The sequence below is a fragment of the Pan paniscus genome, chromosome 8, assembly GCF_029289425.2.
Source record: "Pan paniscus chromosome 8, NHGRI_mPanPan1-v2.0_pri, whole genome shotgun sequence".
NCBI classification, from domain to species: Eukaryota; Metazoa; Chordata; class Mammalia; order Primates; family Hominidae; genus Pan; species Pan paniscus.
Genome location: NC_073257.2, coordinates 38098450 through 38123344, shown reverse-complemented (window position 1 = coordinate 38123344; position 24895 = coordinate 38098450). Strand labels below are relative to the sequence as shown.

The window sequence follows — 24895 nt, the reverse complement described above, 5'->3', positions numbered from 1 at the left end:
TCCAGTGAACATACGAATGTTAAGAAAGCAAAATAGCCTTATTGCTAACATGGAGAAAGTTTGAGTGGTCTGGATAGCAGATTAATGCAGCCACAACATTCCTTTAAGGCAAAGCTTAATCCAGAGCAAGACCATAACTCTCTTCAATTCGATGAAGGCTGAGAGAGGTCCATATTTTATATATGATGAAACTCATCTAGAGAGATTCCATGACTTGCTAAACTATGCAACCTTAGCGCCATACAACTAGAAAATTAAAGAACCAGAATTTTAACTCAGTTTGTTTAACCCCCATACCTTCACAGATAAAGAGAGAAAACATAAAGAACAATTGCACACAGATTAAAAACAGTTGCTCAATATTAAAATAACATGTAGATAGGAAACAGCAGCTTGGAAACTGCTGAAAGCTGAAGGAGTGAAATAGAGGACAATCTTGATCTGCTTCTCAAAGCACAAAGGAAACCATACAAATATAACACAATAAAAATATAGGAAAAGAAAGCTGGATAGCCAACCTATATGCAATAGGAGGTCCTAAGAGAGAAGCCCAGGAGTGCTAAAGCAGAAGAGGCAATATAAGAAATAACCCATAAAATGGGACTGTTTGTTTTGTTCTTGCTGATTTGTTTAAATTCCTTGTAGATTCTGGGTATTAGTCCTTTGTCAGAAGCACAGGTCGTGAAGATTTTCTCCCACTCCATGGGCCGTTTACTCTGCTAATTATTTCTTTTGCTCTACAGGAGCTTTTTTGTTTAAGTACCATCTATTTATCTTCATTTTTGTTGCTTTTGCTTTTGGCTTCTTGGTGGGCTAAGGACATGAATAGACAACTCTCAAAAGAAGATATACAAATGGCCGATGAACATATGAAAAAATGTTCAACATCACTAATTATCAGGGAAATGCAAATTAAAACTGCAGTGTGATACCACTTTCACTCCTGCAAGAATGGCCATAATCAAAAAATAATAGACATTGGCATGGATGTGCTGAAAAGAGAACACTTTTACACTATTGGTGGAAATGTAAATTTGTAAAACTACTATGGAAAACAGTGTGGAGAATCCTTCAAGAGCTCAGGATACAAAATCAATGTTCAAAAATCACAAGCATTCCTATACACCAATAACAGACAGACAGACAGCCAAATCAAGAGTGAACTCCCATTCACAATTGAAGAGAATAAAATACCTACGAATCTAGCTTACAAGGGATGTGAAGGACCACTTCAAGGAGAAGTACAAACCACTGCTCAATGAAATAAATGAGGAGACAAACAAATGGAAGAACATTCCATGTTCATGGGTAGGAAGAATCAATGTCGTGAAAATGGCCATACTGCCCAAGGTAAATTATAGATTCAATGCCATCCCCATCAAGCTACCAAAGACTTTCTTCACAGAATTGGAAAAAACTACTTGAAAGTTCATGTGGAACCAAAAAAGAGCCCGCATTGCCAAGATAATCCTAAGCAAAAAGAACAAAGCTGGAGGCATCATGCTACCTGACATCAAAGTATACTACAAGGCTACAGTAACCAAAACAGCATGGTACTGGTACCAAAACAGAGATATAGATCAATGGAACAGACCAGAGGCCTCAGAAATAACACCACATATCTACAACCATCTGAACTTTGACAAACCTGAGAAAAACAAGCAATGGGGAAAGGATTCCCTATTTAATAAAAGGTGCTGGGAAAACTGGCTAGCCATATGTAGAAAGCTGAAACTGGATCCCTCCCTTACACCTTATACAAAAATTAATTCAACATGGATTAAAGACTTAAATGTTAGACCTAAAGCCATAAAAACCCTAGAAGAAAACCTAGGCAATACCATTCAGGACACAGGCATGGGCAAGGACTTCATGTCTAAAACACCAAAAGCAACGGCAACAAAAGCCAAAATTGACAAATGGGATCTAATTAAACTAAAGAGCTTCTGCACAGCAAAAGAAACTGCCATGACATCAGAGTGAACAGGCAACCTACAGAATGGGAGAAAAATTTTGCAGTCTACCCATCTGACAAAGGGCTAATATCCAGAATCTACAAAGAACTTAAATTTACAAGAAAAAATCAAACAACCCCATCAAAAAGTGGGCAAAGGACATGAACAGACACTTTTCAAATGAAGATATTTATGCAGCCAACAGACACATGAAAAAATGCTCATCATCACTGGCCATCAGAGAAATGCAAATCAAAATTACAATGAGATACCATCTCACACCAGCTAGAATGGCAATCATCAAAAAGTCAGGAAACAACAAGTGCTGGAGAGGATGTGGAGAAATAGGAACGCTTTTACACTGTTGGTGGGAGTGTAAATTAGTTCAACCACTGTGGAAGACAGTGTGGCAATTCCTCAAGGATCTAGAACTAGAAATACCATTTGACCCAGCAATCCCATTACTGGGTATATACCCAAAGGATTATAAATCATGTTACTATAAAGACACATGCACACGTATGTTTATTGTGGCACTCTTCACAATAGCAAAGACTTGGAACCAACCCAAATGTCCATCAATGATAGACTGGATTAAGAAAATGTGGCACATATCCACCATGGAATACTATGCAGCCATAAAAATGGATGAGTTCATGTCCTTTGTAGGGACATGGATGAAGCTGGAAACCATCATTCTCGGCAAACTATCTGAGGACAGAGAACCAAATACTGCATGTTCTCACTCATAGGTAGGAATTGAACAATGAGAACACCTGGACACAGGGCAGGGAACATCACACACTGGGGCCTGTCATGGGGTGGGGGCATGGGGGAGGGATAGCATTAAGAGAAATACCTAATGTAGGCCGGGCGCGGTGGCTCACGCCTGTAATCCCAGCACTTTGGGAGGCCGAGGCGGGCGGATCACGAGGTCAGGAGATCGAGACCATCCTGGCTAACACGGTGAAACCCCGTCTCTACTAAAAATACAAAAAATTAGCCGGGCGTGGTAGCGGGCGCCCGTAGTCCCAGCTACTCGGGAGGCTGAGGCAGGAGAATGGCGTGAACCCGGGAGGCGGAGCTTGCAGTGAGCCGAGATCGCGCCACTGCACTCCAGCCTGGGCGACAGAGCGAGACTCCGTCTCAAAAAAGAAAAAAAAAAAAAAAAAAAAGAGAAATACCTAATGTAATGATGAATTAATGGGTGCAGCAAACCAACATGGCACATGTATACAGATGTAACAAACCTGCACATTGTGCACATGTACCCTAGGACTTAAAGTATAAAAAAAAAAAAGAACTAAAAGTAGATTTACCATTTGATCCAGCAATCCCACTATCAGGTATCTACCCAGAAGAAAAGAAGTCATTATACTAAAAAGATATCTGCATATGCATGTTTATAGCAGCACAATTCACAATTGCAAAAGTATGGAATCAGCCCAAATGTCCATCAATCAACTAGTGGATAAAGGAAATGTGGGGTGTGTGTGTGTATATATGTGTGTATATACATATATACACACATATATACATATACATATATGTATATGTATATACGTGTATACATATATAAGTATATGTATATATGTGTATACATATACACACACACACACACATATATATATACACACAGACATACCGTGGAATACTACTGAGCCATAAAATGTAAAACAATGGCATTCACAGCAACCTGGATGGAACTGGAAACTATTATTGTAAGTGAAGTAACTCAGGAATGGAAAACCAAACATCGTATGTTCTCACTCATAACTGGGAGCTGAGCTATGAGGACGCAAAGGCATAAGAATGATACGATGAACTTTGGGGACTTGGGGGAAAGTGTGGGAGGGGGGTAGCGAATAAAAGACTGTACATTGGGTACAGTGTACACTGCTCAGGTGATGGGTGCACCAAAATCTCAGAAATCACCACTAAAGAACTTACTCGTGTAACCCAACACCTCGTGTTTCCCAAAAACCTACTGAAATAAAAAATAATAACACAAGAAATTCTCCAATCTCAGGAAAAAATTCAAGCTCAAATTGGAGAGTATATGTCACATTTTTTTTTTTTTTTGCAAATACAATGAAAAGAGAACAATAGATGATAGTAAGAGAAAGTCAAAAAGCATTCAGATGAGGAATTTTGTTATATAAAGCAGCAGTTTCCAACCATTTTGGCACCAGGAACTGGGTTCGTGGAATATAATTTTTCCATGGACAGAGGTGTGGAGGGTGTGTGTGGGGGTGATGGTTTCAGGAGGAAACTTTTCCACCTCAGATCATCAGGCATTAGATTCTCATAAGGAGTGCACATGTGCAGTTCACAATAGGGTTTGTGCCCCTATGAGAATCTAATACCAAGGCTAATCTGACAGCAGGTGGAGCGTAGGTGGTAATGCTGGCTCACCCATCGCCACTCACTTCCTGCTGTGCAGCCCCAGGGGTTTCGGACCCCTGCTATAAAGGACAAAAAGTGGGCCATGTTCAATTCTAGATGATAAATAAAGTGGTAATAACAGGGCTTTTGGACAAAAAGACAGTAACCCCAAATGCTGCCCAGAGCCACGTTGTTGCCATACAGAAGCAACAGTCGGTGGTGGGTGAATGGTCAGGTGTGACAGGCATCTAAAACTACCATTTACTGAACAAACGACTTGAGGATACAGACAATTCATAATGAGAAAATATTGGCCAAAAGTCAGAACTCAAAAGCAAGAAATTACAGTTAGAAAGGTCCAATAGTGAGCAACCATACAAAATAAACATATAGAAAGTCCCCATAATTTCCTTAAATGTGGTGAGAATCAAAAAACATCAGAGAATTGTTTTGCCTTTGAAATTGGTTGCTCTTATTGAAAATTGATGGCAAATAACTCTAGATTAAATTTTAATAAACTGGGAAGGGGGAGAAAAGGAAAAAATAAAAGCACCAAATTTTTTATTCATATTCCATTAAAGGGAGCAAAAATAATATTGTTTTAATAATGTGATATTTTATTAGTTCAATAGAATTAAAGTAATGTTATATTTATTAGTTCAATAGAATAAGATTTAAGATTAATTTTGTAGACCTTAGAAAAACAAAAATTGAAGGAAGTATCATCCATTATAAAGCTATAGAAGTAAATAACATCATCCTATATTGGGTATAGCAGCTGGCCACTACTAGAATTAGGTTTAAGAAAAAAAATTTATAAATCAGTAAGGAACTTCTACAATACCCCTATAGGTGGATTAAAGGTACAAGAAATGCTACAGGTCTTGGCTTCTAACCATTAGACCAGTTTTTATGTATTATGTATTTTCACATATTATACCATACTTCCCTCCCATAAATCACAGGAAATAGAAAGCATGAAGGAGGAACGTCAATTGCTAAGTACAAAAGAAAAATCATAGACTTGATATTCATTGGGACTATGGAAGATAATATGTGAGATAATCCATTTAACTAAAGGACAATACAAATCATAAAACCTATTTATAAAAAGTGATATATCGTAATACTTAGGAATAAATTTAACCAAGGAGGCAAAAGGCTCATATACTGAAAACTAAAAACATTACTAAGCGAAATGAAAGACACATATAAGTAGAAAGATATTTTGTGTTTATTGATTAGAACACTTAATACTGTTAAGATGGCAATACTACCCAAAGCAATCTACAGATTCAATGCAAACTTCATCAAAATCCCAGCAATAGTTTTGTAGAAACAGAAAAACACATCCTAAAATTTACATAAAATTTCAAGGCAGCTCAAATAGCCAAAACAATTTTAAAAAGAATAAAGTTGGAGGCCTCACTCTTTCTGATTTCAAAATTTACTACAAAGCTATAGTAATCAAAACAATGCAGTACTGGCATAAAGAGAGGCACACAGACCAACGGAATAGAGTAAAAAGACCAGAAATACACCTTAACATATATGATAAAATGATCTTTGGCAAGGCTGACAGGACAACTCTATAGGGAAAGGACTATGTCTTCAACAAATGGTGTTGGGAAAACTGGAAATTCATATGCAAAAAAGAATGAAGTTGGATTCTGATCTTATACTATACATAAAAATTAACTCAAAATGGATTAAAGACCTAATGTGAATCCTAAAACTATAAAACTCCCAGAAGAAAACATAGAGGAAAAGCATTATGACTTCAGATTTGGCTATCATTTCTTGCATATGACACCAAAAGCACAAGTGACAAAAGAAAAAATAGATACACTTCATCAAAATTAAAGACACTGGGGGCCAAGCAAAGTGGCTCATGCTGGTAATCCCAGCATTTTGGGAGGCTGGGGCAGGAGGATTGCTTGAGGACAGGAGTTCGAGGCCAGTCTCGGCAACATAGCAAGACTCCATCTCTACAAAAAATATTTCAAAAATAGCTGGAGTTGGTGGCATGCATCTGTAGTCCTAGCTCCTCAGAAAGCTGAGGTGGGAGGGTTGCTTGAGCCCAGGAGTTTGAGGCTGCAGTGAGCTATGATCATACCACTGCATTATAGCCTGAGTAACTGAGCAAAACCTAGTCTCAAGTAAATAAATAAATAACGTTGGGTCTTCAAAAGACCCTATTAAGAAAGTAAAAAGAAAAATCACAGAATGGGAGAAAATATTTGCAAACCATATATCTAGTAAGAGATTAATATACAGCATATATAAGGAACTCCTACAGCTCAACAATGTAAAACCAAATAACCTGATTAAGAGATGGGCAAAGGCAGAACACAGAGGATTTTTAGAGTAGTAAAACTAGTCTGCATGATAATATAATCATGGATAAATGCATTATACATTTGTCCAAAGTCACAGAATGTACAACATCAAGAGTGAACCATAACATAGACTTGTGAAAATAAAATGGGCAAAAGACTTGAATAGACATTACTTCAAAGAAGATATATAAATGGCTCATGGCACATGAAAAGATGTTCAACTGTCACTAATCATTAGGAAAATGGAAGTCAAACCCACAATGAGATACCACTTTACACTCATTAAGATGGCTAATACTAAAACAACAACAACAACAACAACAAAACAACAGAAAATGACAAATGTAGGTTAGGGTATGGAGGAACTGTAAACCTTCCAAACTGCTGGTGGAAAATGGTGGGGCCTCTGTGAAAAACGGTTTGGTGGTTCCTCAAATCACTAAACATAGAATTATATGATCCAGCAATTCCATTACTAGGTGTATAGCAAAATAATTTAAAACAAATATTCATATAGACACTTGTACATGAATGTTCACAGCAGCATCATTCACAATAGCCAAAAAGTAGAAACAACTCAAATGGCCATCAACAGATGAATGGAAAAACAAAATGTGGTATATAGATATGATAAAATGTTATTCATCATCAAGAAGAAATCAGGTTATAATATATGGTACCACATCAATGAATCTTGAAAACATTATGCTAAATAAAATAAGTCAGATACAAATGAATAAATATTATACGATTCCACTTATAGAAGGCATAAACATAGGCAAATTTGTAGCAACAGAAAGTAGAAGAGAGGTTACCAAGGGATAGAAAAATGGGATGTTATTGTATAATGGGTAGAGAGTTTGGTTTGTGATGATAAAAAAAAAGTTCTGAAAATGAACAATAAAAATTTTACTAAAATAAAAATATGACATACCTAACTTTATTTTACCAAAATAGTCATTAGAACATCATAATTAACCTATTAGAATTTCACTTAAAAAATCACTTCACATACTATATTAAAACATCTCACTTTTCAAACAAAAAATTAGCATTGTTCTTAAATCTCTTGTCAACTTCTAATTTTTTTAAAAGAAAGATTATAGCAATAGAGGAGAAAATACCAACTACAGTGTGTCCATGTTTTTTAAAAATCAGTCTTTTCTTCTAAATTACTAAACTCAAAACATGCTAAAATTTACTAAAAATAAGTCAAACAAAAGATTATTTTCAGAAATGGTATATGCTGCTGTTCCTTCCAGTGTACCTTGTTTCTCTGAAATTTTCATCTGAAAATAAATCATACTAACACCTGACATTATTAAGCTGTAAGGAACCATACTCTCTCTTTGAGATCACGAATAGAAAAATGTTACTTGTCATAATATTTAGTAAAAAATGTAGAATAAATTAAAAAATATTTAATATTCAGGCTCTTTAAAATACTGTTTTAAAATTCTTGTTGTTTTAGAAGAACACACTGGGCTCAAAATTATTCACAGTTTACTGACAGATTTCATCTTTAACCAAAGGCATAGGGACAAATGTGTGTAATTAGTTTCCTACATGTTTCTGCAGAGTGAATTTTAATTTGCTCTTGGAGGTGTCATCCCACAAGTCCTACCCTGGAGTATAATGGAATCTCATTTGTGTCATTTAAAATGATAAAATGTTAAACCAATATTTCATCAATGATGGCTAGTAGTTAATTACTATTGAGTTGATATTTTGGGCCTGGACAAATCTCTTTCAATTAAATGTACTAAAAGTTAGACTTTCCTGGAAGAACCATGCAACTGAAAGACATACGTATCTATATTATGTTATGTCTCTTCAACGTGATCACCTAATATTTCATTTGAGAACAGAGAACTCTCTATTACCCCTACACATATTTGCTTGCTGCCCAAAAGGACTGGTTCAGCTGCTAGGTTTGACATTGCTATTGGTTTTCCTATCTTTGATTTGTCAATTCACAGAGCTACTCTAATATAAATAAAAGGGGCCTCAGTTCCAAAATGGTCCATTTCTAGCAGGCCCTCAATGACATATGGTGCACATATGAAAGTCAACTAAGATTTTATGAATTCTGGTGAAACTGGATTAAAGAACATGGTTCACATGTCAGCAAAAGAGGAAGTAGAGAAAAAGTCTCAGATTCTAGCTTAGGTGCCATCCCTAACCAGGTGTTTCCTGGCCCTCCCTCAGGGTGTCTTCTGGCATCTGAGAGCATGTACTTCTCTTCAGGAGTGTCTAGGTAGATGCCTCAGCCATCATTAGCACATGGCATTCTATCCCCAGGTTCACCTACTATAATAGCACATAGCTTCACAATCAACTGCCTTCTTGTTCTTGATAGGTAATAGAACCTCGAATTTGGTTTCACTCAGTGAATACCTTTTGAAAACTCAGTAAAGACCAGCAGTATTTATAAAAGTTTATATGAAGGATTTGCAGCCCTCCTATTTTTCAAGATCCAGGAGAAAAAATAGATTTCATGCATAGAATCTGCTTAGAGTCCTAATAATGGTTCTGAGGATGATTCTGAATGAAATGGGAAAGAGAACCATGTGTGTCTACCATAGTCATGTAGCAGTAACATGTGGGCTGCACACTGGCCAACCGTGATCTAGACACTCTAAAAGTACCTGCATTAACATCAGCCAAGAACAGTGTATCAGGACCACATTATGACACCCCGACAGAATTGATTTGCCTGTGCTGTATTTAAGTATTCAAACATCAGCACACATTTGGGGAAATTAACAGAAATAGAGCCATGAAAATAATTATTGTATTCCATGTAAGAATGCTCATCATTCACTACATTTTACACTATTGTCTACATAAAGATCCACAGGAGAAATTTCTTCCAAGACTTGGTGCCAGGAATATTTGAATTTCATCTCAGTGACTGGTTGGTTTTTATCTTATGGCTACTATGACTTATTTTTTTTTCCTCCCATTTGTACTGCTACTAGAAAACTCCAGGAAAGCCCTTCCTGCTGGCACTGGGTGAGAACGGTATCCCTGCCCTCATGGAATCTATTTGATATCTTAACCTCACCCTTGATTTCAACTAAATTTTTCTATACTTATTTTCACTTAGCCTTAATTTATTAACTTACAGTTTTAATCTTCTAGAAGTGTTTTTATTTCATATGCTGGAATAAGGCTAAATATACATGCATAAACTTTTCAACCTGGCTGTGTTACCTTTGGAAACTTAATCTCTCAGGGGCTGGATTTTCTTATCGATAAAATGAGAGGTTTCTCCATTCTAGTTCTGAACTGTTTTTCATCTTGCTAAATTAAAACCAGGAAAGTATTATAGTAACAAACTTATTCCTATATTACAACTTTTTATTTTGTTACTTTTTTTTCTAACTATTATAACAACACAAGAAGGAGTATGTGTCCTAATTCTCAACATCCCTAATGACTTCATGATCAATACCCAGGAGAGGTTTCCATAACTTTCTCATTTTGAGGATGGGGATGGAAACTGAAACTTCCTAGAAAAGCCAGTAATATCAATAAGTAGGTAAATAAACTGAGTTTTGTTTGCACACTAAGTAATCACTCCTGAAAAGGACAAAAAGCCACATATAAATAAATGCACAGTAAATGGTTTTTGAAGATTATCAGCACAGAAATATCTGCGATTGCATGTGTACCTATGAATGAATACTTAATGGAGCTTGGGTACCTACTTCAAAGAGGCACAGCTATGTTTCCCAACCTCTCATTCTTTCGAACTACTTTAAATGTCATACTTGGCCCCCAATGTGGGAAGCATACATGAATTGTGAATTTTATAAAGCGGTCCAAAATTATGTTACAAAAGACAAACACCTAGTGAAGACTAAGTGTAAGGTATTTTATATGGATTATTTCATTAACTCTTTTAAATAATCCCAGAAGGTAAGTATTAATAATATGTAAACTCCTTTAAAAAATTTGTAATAGATTTATTGAGATATAATACACATACTTTAATATTCACCTTTTTAAAGTATATAATCCAGTAGTTTTTAGCATATTGTCAGAGTAGTGCAACTATTACCATAATCTAATTTTGTAACATTTTTGTCTTTCCAAAAATAAACCCTGAACTCATTAGTGGTAACTCCCCATTCTTCCTTCCTGGTAGTACCTGGTAACCACTAATCTACTTGTCTCTATGAATTTGCCTATTCTGAGCATTTCATTTAAATGAAATGATACAATATGTGGTCTTTTGTAACTGTTTTACTTAGCAGTTTTCAAGGTCCATCCATGTCCTATGAACATTTGTATGCATATTTCTTTGTAGACATATGTTTTCAGTTCTTCTGGATATATACTGGGAGTGGAATTGCTGGATCATATCATACTTCAATTTTTAACTTTTTGAGGGACTGCCAAACTGTTTTCCAAAAGGGCTGTACCATTTACATTTCCAACAGGAATGAATGAGAGTGTCCAATTCTCCACATCCGCAACACTTGCTACCATCTTTTCTATTTTTAGCTATGGTAGTGGGTACTGTCAGTTTGAGTTGCGTTTTCCTAATGACTATGTGTTGGTAATCTTTTCATAAACATTTTGGCTTATATATATATTTTCTTTGGAGAAATGTCTATTTAAATCCTTGGCTCACTTTTTAAATTGGTTTTACTTATCTTTTTATTGATTAGTTATGTGTCCTTTATATATTCTGGATACTATTCCTTATCACAGGTTGGATTTACAAATATCTTCTGCCATTCTATGTGTTTTCTTTTTACTTTCTTGATGCTGTCTTTGATACAAAAACGTTTTCATGAAGTCCAATTTATCTGCTTCTGTTGTCATATCTAAGAACCCACTGCTTAACTGAAGGTCATGAAGATTTGTGTCAATGTTTTCTCCTAATAAAAGTTTCTTGGGTTTTTACTCTCTCATTTCGATCTATGATCCATTTTAATTTAATTTTTGTATATGGTGTGCGAATGCCATTTTACAGAGGAGAAAACTAGACAATAAAAGGCTAAGCAATTCTCACAAAGTCTCACAGTATGCAAGGAGCTGAGACAGTATTCAAATCTAAACAATCTGGCTCATGAGTCTGCACACTTACCCGCAACTGTAATGCTACCTCTGTATTACAATTGGATTTTTTGGTCAAAATACATGTAAATTGATAATTAAGAGAACAAAGCTCACATAATTTATCAATAAGTAGAGAATGTAATAGGAAACTCCGAAAAAAATGTCAATATTGCTACAAAAGAGATCATCAAGTTTCTTCTTTATCCAAAGAAATGTTGCAAAGACACAGGAAATCTTTAAAAAGCAAATCTAAATTCTACATTCTATAAATCTCTAATCTCTATACTGGAATGTTCTATCATTTTTACAGTTGCTTTTAGCAATTGAAATCACAGCAGAAAATTGCACTGAACATTTCTTTTCATTAGCATACAAGGTCTATGTTCATTCACTTTATTAGCTTATATCCCCCTTATATTATGTCACATTCTGTAAAAACTGATTCTTCGAAAGGTGACCATCTTAAAACTAGATAATGTTTAATTTAGCAATTACTACTATTAATAGTTTTTAATCTATAGAAATTTCACTAAAGTGACATGTAAAGCTATGTATTCTCATTATAGTCCTGTACAGTAGGATTCTGGTCATTAAAATGACATTTCACATGAAGGTCCAGGGATATTAGCAAGGTTTAATAACCGGCAATGCTAAGTAACATGAACATTAAGACACTGGTCTTGTCAGAACTATCTCAGGTTTCTAAATATCCAATGTAATATTTTACCTACCATGTATTACCGACTCATTTAGCAGAGCAATCATTAATTATCAAAATCAATTAAAATTCATAGGGAACTGTGTGTTATCTACCATATAAATTAATTACATTATATCAGAGAGATTTCAGAGAAGTTTGTTAGACAGACCTTTCAATTCTACCTGCTATACCACTGACAGGCTTTTTACAAAACCTATAATTTTATCTAGGTAACAGTGGTTATATATTTCTCAACTCTACTTGGCTACTATTTTTATTATATAACACACAGTTTGTTGCAAAAGAAAGATAAGTATTGGTTAAATGAGGAGCTATCTGCCTGTCTGCACTTACTTGCTGACTTAAAGCTTGATTTTAATTTGTGCTGGATTCTTCTGCTAATGAAACTGTCCATTTTAAATGACTATCAAAGTCTATAACATTAACATAATGAATACAATCTCCTAGAATCTCAACAGAGGCTTTATAATAATAAAACTGTTTACCTTGAGGCTTCATAATAGATGCCATTCACAGAGGGTATTTTTTTAAATTTCTAATGGGAACACTTTATACCTTCAATGAGCTCTGTAATCTAAACCAATCTGTACAACTCTGCCAGTATAAAGAGATCATTTGAATTTGGAAAAGATTGGAAACTTTAGGTTTTGTTTTCTTTCCAAATGGCACAGATAAATTTCTGCAAGCATCAGAATCACAAATTCGAATACAACACTGGCTACATATAACTAATTGGGTGGCCAACTGGAGAAAGCTCCCCCAAAAGCTTTGTCCTGCACATTTTAACACTTCATCTACCCCTGACTGAAAGGCATACAAATGCTTCTACGCACCCCTTTTTATTGAGACAGGGCAGGGTCTCACTCTGTCAGCCAGGCAGAAATACAGTGGTGTGATCATAGCTCACTGTAGTCTTGAACTCTAGACTCAAGAGATACTCCTTTCTCAGCCTCCTAAATAGTTGGGACTATAGGCATGCACCACCACATTGGCTAGCTTTTTAAAAATTTGTTTTTTTTTGTAGAGACAGGGTCTTGCTATGTTGGTCAGGCTGGTCTCAAACTCCTGGCCTCAAGCAATTCTTTGGCCTTGGCCTCCCAATGTGCTGAGATTACAGGCATGAGCCACTGCTCCTGGATTGTACTACTCTTGATTACTTAGACTAGAACCAAAGGACATGTTCTCTCCAAAACTGTGTAAGTTCTTCCTGGGATTGTTATTATTCTGGGACACTAACGTAAGACAAAATATAAGGTCATAAATAAATTCATTCTTCAAAGTATAATGCGCTAAAAATAGTTGAGTCATTTACCATATTTAAACACAACTAAGAAAAGAAAAATATAATAAACATAACAAAGCTTCTTGGATACAAAAAAATTAATAATACATTGGATGCTGGTAGAATAAGTTTCTCTAGAGGCCAAAGACATGATGTAAAGGAGAGTCATTTAAGTCAATGAAGCACTTGAGATCCAGGCTAAACAAGGGGAAACAGTCTGTAAATGTTAAAATAAAGTATCATGTTTTAATCTCTATTTTTCTGGTCAGCTAAAGAATATAACTTTCATGTTCTAGTCCAATCATATTATAGAAAGACTGCTGCTTAGGAGGGAAGCAACTTGAATTGGAAAATTCTGTTTGCTTAAAAAGATAAGAGGTTGCTCTGTAATACAGGATCATAACCAGGGTACCTGGGTTTACCTTTGCTTTGCGAAAGTGGTAGACCACCAGCATGCTAACGAAGTCGAGCAGCATACACAGGGCTTGGAAGGAGATGATGGCAAGTCGTAAATACTTATCTTCCTGGACGAAGCATGGGCTGTCATCAGCACAGAAGGGGCAGCCCTCCCTGCAAGGTAGGCAGACATAGGCTTCTTCTGACACATCTTTTGTACTTCCTGAAATATGCTGATCCGGACCCCTTCCTGAAAGTTCCAAATAAAACCACAGTGTCATTTGCACCTCTTAGGTAGGTAAGATTGAGTATAGAGTCAAAAGACATCCGTGACTCCTCATTCCTCTTCTCACTTATTAAAGACCTTTTGTCAACCCTCTTGCTAGGGGAAGGAGTTACTTTTCCTTTAGACTCTTAACAAAATTCTTTTTATCTTTTTGATTTTAAAAATCATCATCGAAAGTGGTTGAGGAAAATTAGCAAAAATGGAAATAAAGCTTCATGAGGGCAGGGAACAGTTTTCTAAGTCTTTTTTTTTTTTGAGATAGAGTCTCGCTCTGTCGCCCAGGCTGGAGTGCAGTGGCGCGATCTCTGCTCACTGCAAGCTCCGCCTCCTGGATTCACACCATTCTCCTGCCTCAGCCTCCCAAGTAGCTGGACTACAGGTGCCCGCCACCACGCCTGGCTAATTTTTTGTATTTTTAGTAGAGACGGGGTTTCACTGTGTTAGCCAGGATGGTCTCGATCTCCGGACCTTGCGATCCGCCTGTCTCTGCCTCCCAAAGTGCTGGGATTATAGGCGTGAGCCACCGCACCTGGCCTTCTAAGTCTTTTATATCATTATCTACCACTCATCAACTGAAAAGCACAAATCACATTCCACAAATATTTGTTAGAGAATTAACCAGAAGTAGAAATAAGAAAGTTGATGCTTTTATGTGCCGAGTAAATACATGCATACCTTTGGGAACTTCTTGACCTAGATAGCACAGAATCCAAAATGAGACTTTGACTGCTCCTTAATTCATTCATCAGGGATCTCATCTACCAAGTTCATTAGGTCTAAATTAGGTAAAATGGTATTTAATTGACAGTTGTTCAGTGTGCAATTGCCTAATGATGGTGCATCCTTTGCCCAGAGTACAGTCTATACTTACAAGCTATCATGTAATTTCCCACTTTGCAAGCTCTTAGGACATTTTCACACTATTCACTTATTGCTATCGATCCTCCTTTTAATTTTAGGTTCTTCTGTCTCAGTTATCAAACTTAAGTTACTTCTGAAGCCCAATAGGTAAAGATTATCTTTAATAGTTAAGATGAGTTTAGCACCAACATCTATCCAATTAATGCCAAATACTAAGGAAAAAAAAAAAAACAGAAACAACTATTTCCAACTCTGAATTCAACATAAAAGACATTAATGAATATGAACTCACTTCAGTATATAACACAACTTTGATTAACTGAGGAATTTGGGAAAGAGGTTCTTCTAGGTAACAGCATTTTAATAATACACAGTTTAACAGAAAGTCTTAGTTTCTTTCAACTCTTATTAAGGATTCACAATCTTTCTATAATGTATTTGTCTGCTTTGTTTCCTCAGTAAAGACAATAGCAAAAGCATAATTGAATATTTCTCTGATAATTGTGGATATAATGCTGTTTAAGAGTCATCATTCTGTTACATGATGAAAAGCAAATGGATTTTATTGTCAAGCAGACATGGTTCCCTACTCCAGATAACTCTGTGACATGAGACAACTCACTGGACCACTTGGGGTCTTAGTTTACTTATTTATGAAACATGAATTGCTGTGGGACTAAATGAGGTTATTTATTTATTTATTTATTTTTGTGATGGAGTATCACTGTGTCACCCAAGCTGGAGTGCAGTGGCATCATCTCGGCTCACTGCAACTTCTGCCTCCTAGGTTCAAGTGATTCTCCTGCCTCGGCTTCCTGAGTAGCTGGGACTACAGACACGCGCCACCACGCCTGGCTAATTTTTGTGTTTTTAGTAGAGACAGGGTTTCACCATGTTGGTCAGGCTGGTCTCGAACTTATCACCTTGTTATCCACCTGCCTCAGCCTCCCAAAGTGCTGGGATTACAGGTGTGAGCCACTGCACCTGGTTGAGATTGTTAATATTTATAGAAATCATAGTGACTAGCTCTTTCTCCTCTTCTCCAAATATAGGAGATGCAAAGAGTAATTAGGAATCCATGGTGCCTTAAAGATATTCCTCCGAAACAGAGAAGTTAGAAGACAGAACTGAGATATAGAGTGGGTGTTAGAGAGAGAACCTGCAGAGATCTCTCGGAGTGGATAATTACTGGGAAATGTACAGAGGGAGATGCTATACAGGGAGGAGTATTTACAGTGTCATAAAAGAAATGCAATTTACTAAAAAATGCTATAATGTGATCAATATGATGACTGAGAAAAGGCTACAAGATTTAATAATTATTTTATCCTTCACTGACCTATAAGGTAATAATTTCCAAAGAGTAGGAGATTTAGTCCCTAAGTTGTCAAGGCTTAAGTACTAAATAAGTAATAAGATAGAATAGTATTTAAATAAATGCTCTATTGAATGAAAAAAGCAAGAAAAACTCATGGTTGATAGGAATAATTATGATATTTTTAAAAAGCGATTTTGTTTTTTGTTTTCTTTGAAACAGGTGAGATCATAACACAATTGCATCCAGGAAAAAATGAGCCATTGGAAATTGAGGAATTATATGAGAAAACTGGTAAAGAAAGTATTTGAGAAGTCATGATTGGATGTAATCAAGAGCATAGTTGGAGAAATTAACTCTAAGAATATTTGATATCTCTTCTTCTAACACTGGAAAAAAGTAGAGGTAAATCAAAGATTTTTTAAAAGGTGTTTTGTTTTTTAGCAGAAAGAAGGAATCAGTTGAAAAGAAAAATACATTTTGAAGTAGAAAAAATGTGGCAGCCAATCTTGTAGTCTTATCCTTCTCAACAAAGCAGATAAGAATACATATTGAGAGTGAAGAAGGCCTTTTTTGAGACTAAAGACCTGAAGGTTGAGGCAGAAATATAATACAAGATGATTTGTCAGATCACTTGGCAGAAAAATAATCCAGTTAGAGTACGACAGTATGCATTACTAAGAAACATAGTCAAGATAGTTTGTGATTTTGTACAATTATTGGTAGCATACAAACAAATGCAGAGGATAGAACAGTCACAGACAGAGAATAAAGAAAGGATTGTGCTAATGACAGTTTTAGGCTTCTTTTCATGTGATTACAAAATGTGCTCCCAGACAGCAAGAGTGTGAGAGGAGGGGTAAAAAGGCGAAAGAGGAAAGCCAACACAAGGCTGTATAATGGAGCTGCAGCCTTCACTCCCTGGCAGCAGTTTGTGCTCTATCCTCCAGGGACTTCTTGAATCTGAGTCAATCATGGAGATAAAGGGGAAAACGTGTCTCCATTGTCAACCTTACTCATTGATAAAGGGTTTCCAGAATCATCAACCGCCTCCATGTGCCTGCATTATGCACACTTGAGTCCAAAGCAGGTTCTCACATCTTGTGCCATGAACACAGAGGTACCTCATAGCAGAACAGGAAGTGCGAAGCATGATATGAAGAAAGGCACACCTCAACGGCACTTAAACAAAGCCATTCAAAACCTTCAGGACATGGTGATCGCAATGGGTAGAGAAAGAGATAAGGCCAAGAGCAATTTGAGATGATGAAAAAAAGGTATCCAATGCAGAGGAAAACTTGAAGAATCATAGGGCACACAAGTCAAAAACTAAGAAGTATGAGAAGCTAGGATACTGAGAAAACAATGAGTTAACTCGAGTATGAACTGGATAATTACATAAGTGAAGTCAGAGTCATTTCACTGAGTAAGATAAAGGTGTCAAGGATTCAGAAGGTCTGAGGATGGTGACTACAATGTCAAAAGTCATAGAGCACTGTAGAATAGGAGACGATAAAGTATGGGCTGTAAGATTCAGATTTGAGACACAGAGGTTAGGATTTCCCCCTTCTGGACAAGATGGAAGAACAGGGATTAAATTTACCTTCCCATCAGAAACAACCAAAAACAATGGACAAATTGAAACATGATGGTTTTACCAGGCACTGGACATTAGCAACAAAGGACAGTGAATCCTAACAGGTGCAAGCACTCCCCACACAAACCAAAATACCATAAGAAGAACTACAATAGAAGTTAAATTAATCAAAAAAGTATCTGTGAAGGTATTGTTTGTTTTAGAAAATAGTCCTTCTCACACAAATCTTTGCTTTCTTGCTTCAACTAAATAGGCTGACCTTTTTTCACTGGCTTAGGAAGACATTGGCAACATTTAACCTAAACAGTATACATTATTTACTTTCAATACAAATGAAACTTGAAACTTCACCCACATCAGCTAAGGTTTAATTCTCTGAGATGGGATAAGCAGAGACTATTTAGCACCTCGAATCACTCAAACTTGAAAAATATTGCAGTATGTTAACTGCTCATATATTTAAGCTTAGTCTTTGCAGGGTTAGGGTTAGGGTTAGGGTTTTGGGTAGAGGAGTAACATGATATGCTTTATGTAATTAAAGGATTGCTTTGGTTGTATAGAGAACATACTATAGAGGACAAGGGAAAGAGCAGGGATAGTGGTGAGAAGCTACTGTAATAATCCAGGTGAGACTTGATAGTGGCTGGGACCACAGTATAGCAGTAAAAATGGCTGCACGCAGAGTTTGAAGGTGGAGTCGACATAATTTTAGATGACTTGGTTATCATGTGAGACAGAAAGAAAAGCATCAAGGCTGTCTCCAAGGTGTTTAGTATGAATGAGTGGAAGAAAAAAGTTACCATTAACCAAGAAGGGAAAGAACATATGTGGAGAAGGCTTTGGAAGAGATCATAAGTCCAATCTTGACATGTCAGGTTAAGGAAGTCTACTTGAGATCCAAGTGGTGACATCTAAAAGGCATCTTGATACATGTGAAAAAGGCCTGCACCGAAAATAAATATTTGAAAATAATGGGCACTTAGGTAGTATTTAGAGCCACAAGACTAGATAATATTACCTAAAGAATGAATAAAAATAGCAAAGATACCTAGGGCCCCCCAATATTAATGCCAAACAAAATTCTTAATTATCCCCAAACTCTGCCTCCTATTTTACAAGAGGCAATGCATTATTTCTTTCTGTAACTGCACATGCAGAAAACTTTAACAGAAAATAAAATAACATTTTTTTTTTCTGAATTTATATGCAAGTTGCCACTATGAAACAGCTAAAGCTGGTATTTTCGTCTTGGTCCCCAGGAAGCAGAACTTGAGATAAGAACTTGGACATAGATATCTGATTTAGGAGATGACTCCTAAAAGAAGGTGTAAAATATAAAAATAAGTTATTCAAAATCTAAGCTGTTGGAACTCTAAATTATTTTGAACCTTAAAGGAATGTGATTATGGGGCCCAAGTCACATAACTGGCAGCTATAACCTTTGTATCTTTGATTATAGATTAGTCTTATTCCTTACCTACATTGTTTTGTAAAATGTTGCAAGTGACTAAAAGGCACCAGAAAAGATCACCTTCCTCTTCATTGTTGATCTTAATGATCTTTATGATAGATTAACTTCTCTCCTACTAATATCTTTCTCACACAAAGACTTCATGACTATCACATTGTCATAAGATGGAATGTTAAATACAGTTTTGTAAACTGGAAAGAAAATGAAAACCAGCTGTAAAGAAAAGAAATTAAGCCAGATGGAAAAGAAAACAAATTATAACTAATTAAATTGTTGTAACTCATAAATCAACTTTTTATAGAAAATACTGCAATCCTATTAAATTTATTTGTTTTCTTCCAATAAGAAAGACATTTAACTTTTAACTTCATAGCACTGACCACAGTTCTCTGGCGTCCGTGTTTCCCAGCTGGCTATTCCCAGCTTTTTGCTTGAATAAACTCTTTTAAACTGAAATCTGATCCTTTCAACTATTTCAGGTTGACCAAAGGTAGAGTGATAGAAGGAGATCAGATATAGTAAGACAAGGAAGAAAGAAAAGGTAATAAAAGGTAGATTACTGAGTTGGATATTACTGTGGGCAAATGGGGGATCAATCCTGCTGGGATCCCTCTAAAAACTGTATACAATGTCCTTCAGATCTGACTTTCCAGAAGATGGAAGGCTGGAATATTTATGCAGCAACTACCAATCCTTTTGTTTGACAGTTATCCCAGGAAACTTCCATTTCACCACACTTCTGGGCAAGGGCTGAGCAAGCTTAGAGGGCTTCAGAGACAGCCCTGAGGCAGAAAAGAAAATAAATTCTGTGGGCACTTGAAGTTGGCTACTGGCAGCATGTTCAGTAATAGTAACTGTCTACTGTAGCTATAATCTAAGGTGAGTCAACAGTATGTGATGCAGGGCATGAAAAGCTTGTATCATAGCTTCCACGTTCCAAAGTGAGCTGTCTCTGGCAGCATTCATATAGAATAGAATTTGAATGGTGCACCCAGATTTGAACAACATGGTAATCATGTGATGGACATGGAAAAGTGAACTAACTTGGGATCTTGTAGGTCACTAAGATAACTCTAATCATGATGTTAAAGGCTTTCCTTTACATTCACAAAACAATTTACTTCCTAGAAGTAGTTTATTCTTGCCTGTGGTCATTTTTGCTCCTTTATAATACTACATCTAAATCAATTTGTTAAATATAGTAGAGAATGAAATAAATTTCTTCCAGTTAAACCACTGCACTTAAAGAGTAGAACCCTCTCTATTTCACTCTTCGTTTTGTTGATCATAACTCAACTGCTGTATGGTGGGATACTCTAAGATCTGGGCTAATCAAACTACCCAAGCAGGGCTTTTAACATCTGGAGGCCCAATAAGCTGACATCATCACCAAAGGAACAACCTTAATGTCATGTTAGCAAAAAAAAAAAAAAAAAAAAAAAAGGAAATTGTTTCTCTTGTCAGATTTTGCCAAATTCAACTAATCATTACAGATTATTGTCAAACTAAGCCATTATGAAACATTCTAAACAGTTGGGCTTAGGATCAGCCATTTATTTCTTTTTCATAACATATATCCTAGAGTTAAAAAAAAAGTATCTTTTGCAATTAAAAATACAGTACCTTCTTTTAGAAATGTCTTTGTGTGGGTTAAATTTATATAATTAGTGAAAAATTAGTCTCCCTTCCTTCTCTTACTAGAAAATGTTATTTCTAAATCGGACTTAGATATCATTTCTGCATTATAATAGAAAGATATGTATCCTTTTACTAATCCAATGTTATCATTCATCTATCTTTCCTAATAACGGTCTCTTCTACATTGACGTAATTTGTTATTCACATAAATTAAGGTTCTTTCATAGTGATTGCAATGTTCTCCAATTTTGATTCACTGGGAAGACTGAGTTACTTGTCTAGATTCAACCTTTCGGAATAGAGAATCGGGGGTAGAATTTTGGAACATATGAATTGCAGACAGTATGCTGAATAGTCCACATTTGCTGTCCAAAGGTGGACTTCAATGTATTTCCTTTGCGCCATCATGGTCTAGAGATCCACGTCAACGTGGAGAGCTTTCCATGACTGATATACTCTGTCTCTGCTCAGTTCTCTCCTAAGGCCACATGCCATTGTGATTTTCTTTACTTGCCTGTTTTATTCTATTCTGCTTAGTGCTAGAGTTCCACAAATCTATACGGTATGTGAAAAGAAACTGTGAGCCCTCTAAGAATAGGACAATGGTTTTATATCTTTATTTTCCCACCTATATTAAAATTACAAAAGACAAAAATACTGGGCCATAAAATACAATCATGAATGCAGGACATAGAAAAAGCCTATACACTTTATTGTCTTCCTCAAGTAGAAGAGAAATCATAGTTAACAGGTATTCTATCTACTGAATTAGTAGCAACTAGATATAAGGTTGAAAACTGAATGTAACTCCAAACAATTCTATGGGAAATAAATTGTTGGTTAAATATTTCAATATTCATGTATAAAAGGCAACTTGTTGGAAAATAAATTATGAGCACATTTTATTCTTTGTGCTCACAAATACCATGAGATCAATTCACAAATGGCAAACAGTAACATGCCATCATAAAAAACTGCCTCTTTAACAATGTATTTAACTTCATTTGACTATCAAAATTCATGAGGTTCCAAAAGGAACACAAAGTTGTAAAAGAGAGAGAAAGCAAAACCAAAAGTCAAGAGACCTGATTTCTAAAGCTCAAAAAGCAACTAAAGTTAAACACAGAGCTTTTGATATTGAGTGTTTCCTTTAGTACTCAAAGCACAATTTAATAATCTTCTAGTTCTAAAAATAGTTTGCTGATTTATGCTGAAGTTCTCTATCTAGGAAAAGAGAACATATGCAGCTAGTAGAAATCATACTACTACTACATAATAAGAAGCTCTATTTAATGGTATCTTAAGCTTATGATTGTTTAAAAGTTTACATTCTTTGAGATAGGGGCCATGATTTATAGATGTATCTCTTTATACACTTAGCACCTCAGTAGTTTATACATATTGGATACTCAATAAACAATTGTTACTGATGAAAGTGCTCTCTCAAAAAAATAAATTAACTAATCTATAATACAGATGCTTAGTTGAAAATAATATTCAACTCACTACTTCATTGTTCATGCTCTCAAACCATGTATGCTTAAGAAATTTAATTAGTATTTTTCAAGGTGCTGGAAACAAACTAGAAAAACACATTAAGAATATGAGTTAGTACAGCTGACTTTGGCACCTATGGACAAATCTGTTTGATGCAACCACGTTGCATCAAAATTTGATTTGGAAATCTCAGTTCTGAGCAACCAGAAACACATCCTCCATGCACAGAATGCCAATCTGCCTTGCTGAAATCTAAAAACCCTTGAAGATGAGACTTAGAACTTTCAGATAAAACAAATACTTCCTGAAGACAAATGGCAAATGTATAAAGCTATATAGCTTTGGCAGTAGCAGCTGTTTAGTTTCCTATATGAGTGTTGCCTTGAGAAAAAACATAAAGGAGGACATTGGGAGAAGGTTACAGTAGCATTTACAGGCCATCTGAGGAATCTAAAACGTTCACCTGTAATTGTAAGCCTGCCAAAATAAATTGTGACAATTTGTGAACAGTATGTTAACTTATTTGCTTGCCTTAATTTTATTTCATTGACAAGAAAAAAACATAAAACTTCTAGACATTTTTGTATAAATATAGTCTTATATTTATAGAAACTAGTAAAAGTATAAACCTTAGAATGGTTAAGCAAACCACAGTGCATTTATTCAATAGAATTCTATGTAACTATTAAAATTATGTTCAAGAAAACTATGTATATTTTAAATAAATATAATTCCAAATTTTTAGAAAGATGATATATACAGACATTTGCCTACAAACTATAAACTGAAGAGAATTAAATGAAAAATAGACTTTGAATGGTCTTTAAAATTCTACTTTGTATACATTCCAAAGTTTATTGAATGAGTATATAATATTTTTATATTAAAATAATTTAAAGCCATGTCTCTCTTGATAGCAATAAATTCACTTTGGTAAGTGAATTTTAGCTCCAAATCACAAATATCTAATTAACCCACCAAAGCTACAATTATTGAAATATTTAAGTCCTTTGAATTTAAACAGATATTCTGAAAGTTAGATTTTGTAACTTATAACTGTGATATCATTTAAATTTTACAGAAAATCTACAAGAATAGTAGAAATAAATCCAATATATTCTTTACCCAGATTCATCAATTATTTACATTCTGCTGTATTTACTTTACCATTCATATTGTCTTGATAGATGTTTATAAATTTAAACGTATACTATTCTTCCTGAACCATGTGAGTATAGGATGGAGATTCTATATCCCTTTACCCATAGACACTTCAGCTAGCATGTCCTATGAAAAGGGCATCCTTGCACAAAACCACATTACAGTTATCAAAGTTGGAAATTTAATACTGATACAATATTATCATCTAATACATAGCCCATATTCAAATTTCGTCAATTGCCAGAATAATGTCCTTTGCGGCTACTTTTCTCCATCTAGGGTGAAATCTAGGATCATGCATTGAATTTACTTGCCATGTTTCTTAGCCTCTGATTTGAAACAGTTTCTCAGCATTTCTTTGTTCTTTTCGACTTTGAGATTTTTGGAAAGCACAGACCTGTTATTTTGTAGAATGTCCCTCAGTTTTGATGTGCCTGATATTTCCTCATGATTAGATTCAGATTATTAACTTTTGGCAGGAACACGATAAAAATAATGCTGTGTCCTCAGTGTAACATACCAGGAGGCACAAGGAGTCAGTTTGTCCCAATAATTGATGATGCTACTTTGATTAATTACTTGGGAAGGTGGTGTGCCACCAGTCTGTTCACTGCAGGTTACTTTTTTCTTTGTAAATAGTAATTTGTGGAGAGATACTTAGAGGCAATGTAAACACCTTGTATCTTATCAAAGTTTCTAAATTTGCTAAAAGTCAGGTAGGAATATGTTCTGAATGTTATATTTTATTTTTAAAACATTATGATTTTGTGCAAGAAATGTATTTTTACTTAGGGAAAAAAGAAAACACGGAAGCAAAAAGAAAACAAAAATTACAAATAATTCTACCATGCAAAGAAAATTGTCACTATTATGTTGGTAAATGAAGTTTCAGACATTCTTCCTACCACACAGAGCTAA

General features: G+C 35.5%; 1 protein-coding gene across 1 annotated transcript in view; it reads right to left on the bottom strand.

Moving 5' to 3' along the window:
• Positions 1-24895, bottom strand: part of GPR158 (G protein-coupled receptor 158) — a 422582-nt gene that overhangs the window by 175930 nt on the left and 221757 nt on the right. Inside the window, exon 4 of the mRNA XM_003821403.5 lies at positions 14178-14401. Coding sequence (XP_003821451.1) covers positions 14178-14401 — 224 coding nt within the window. The remainder of the gene's footprint in view (positions 1-14177; positions 14402-24895) is intronic.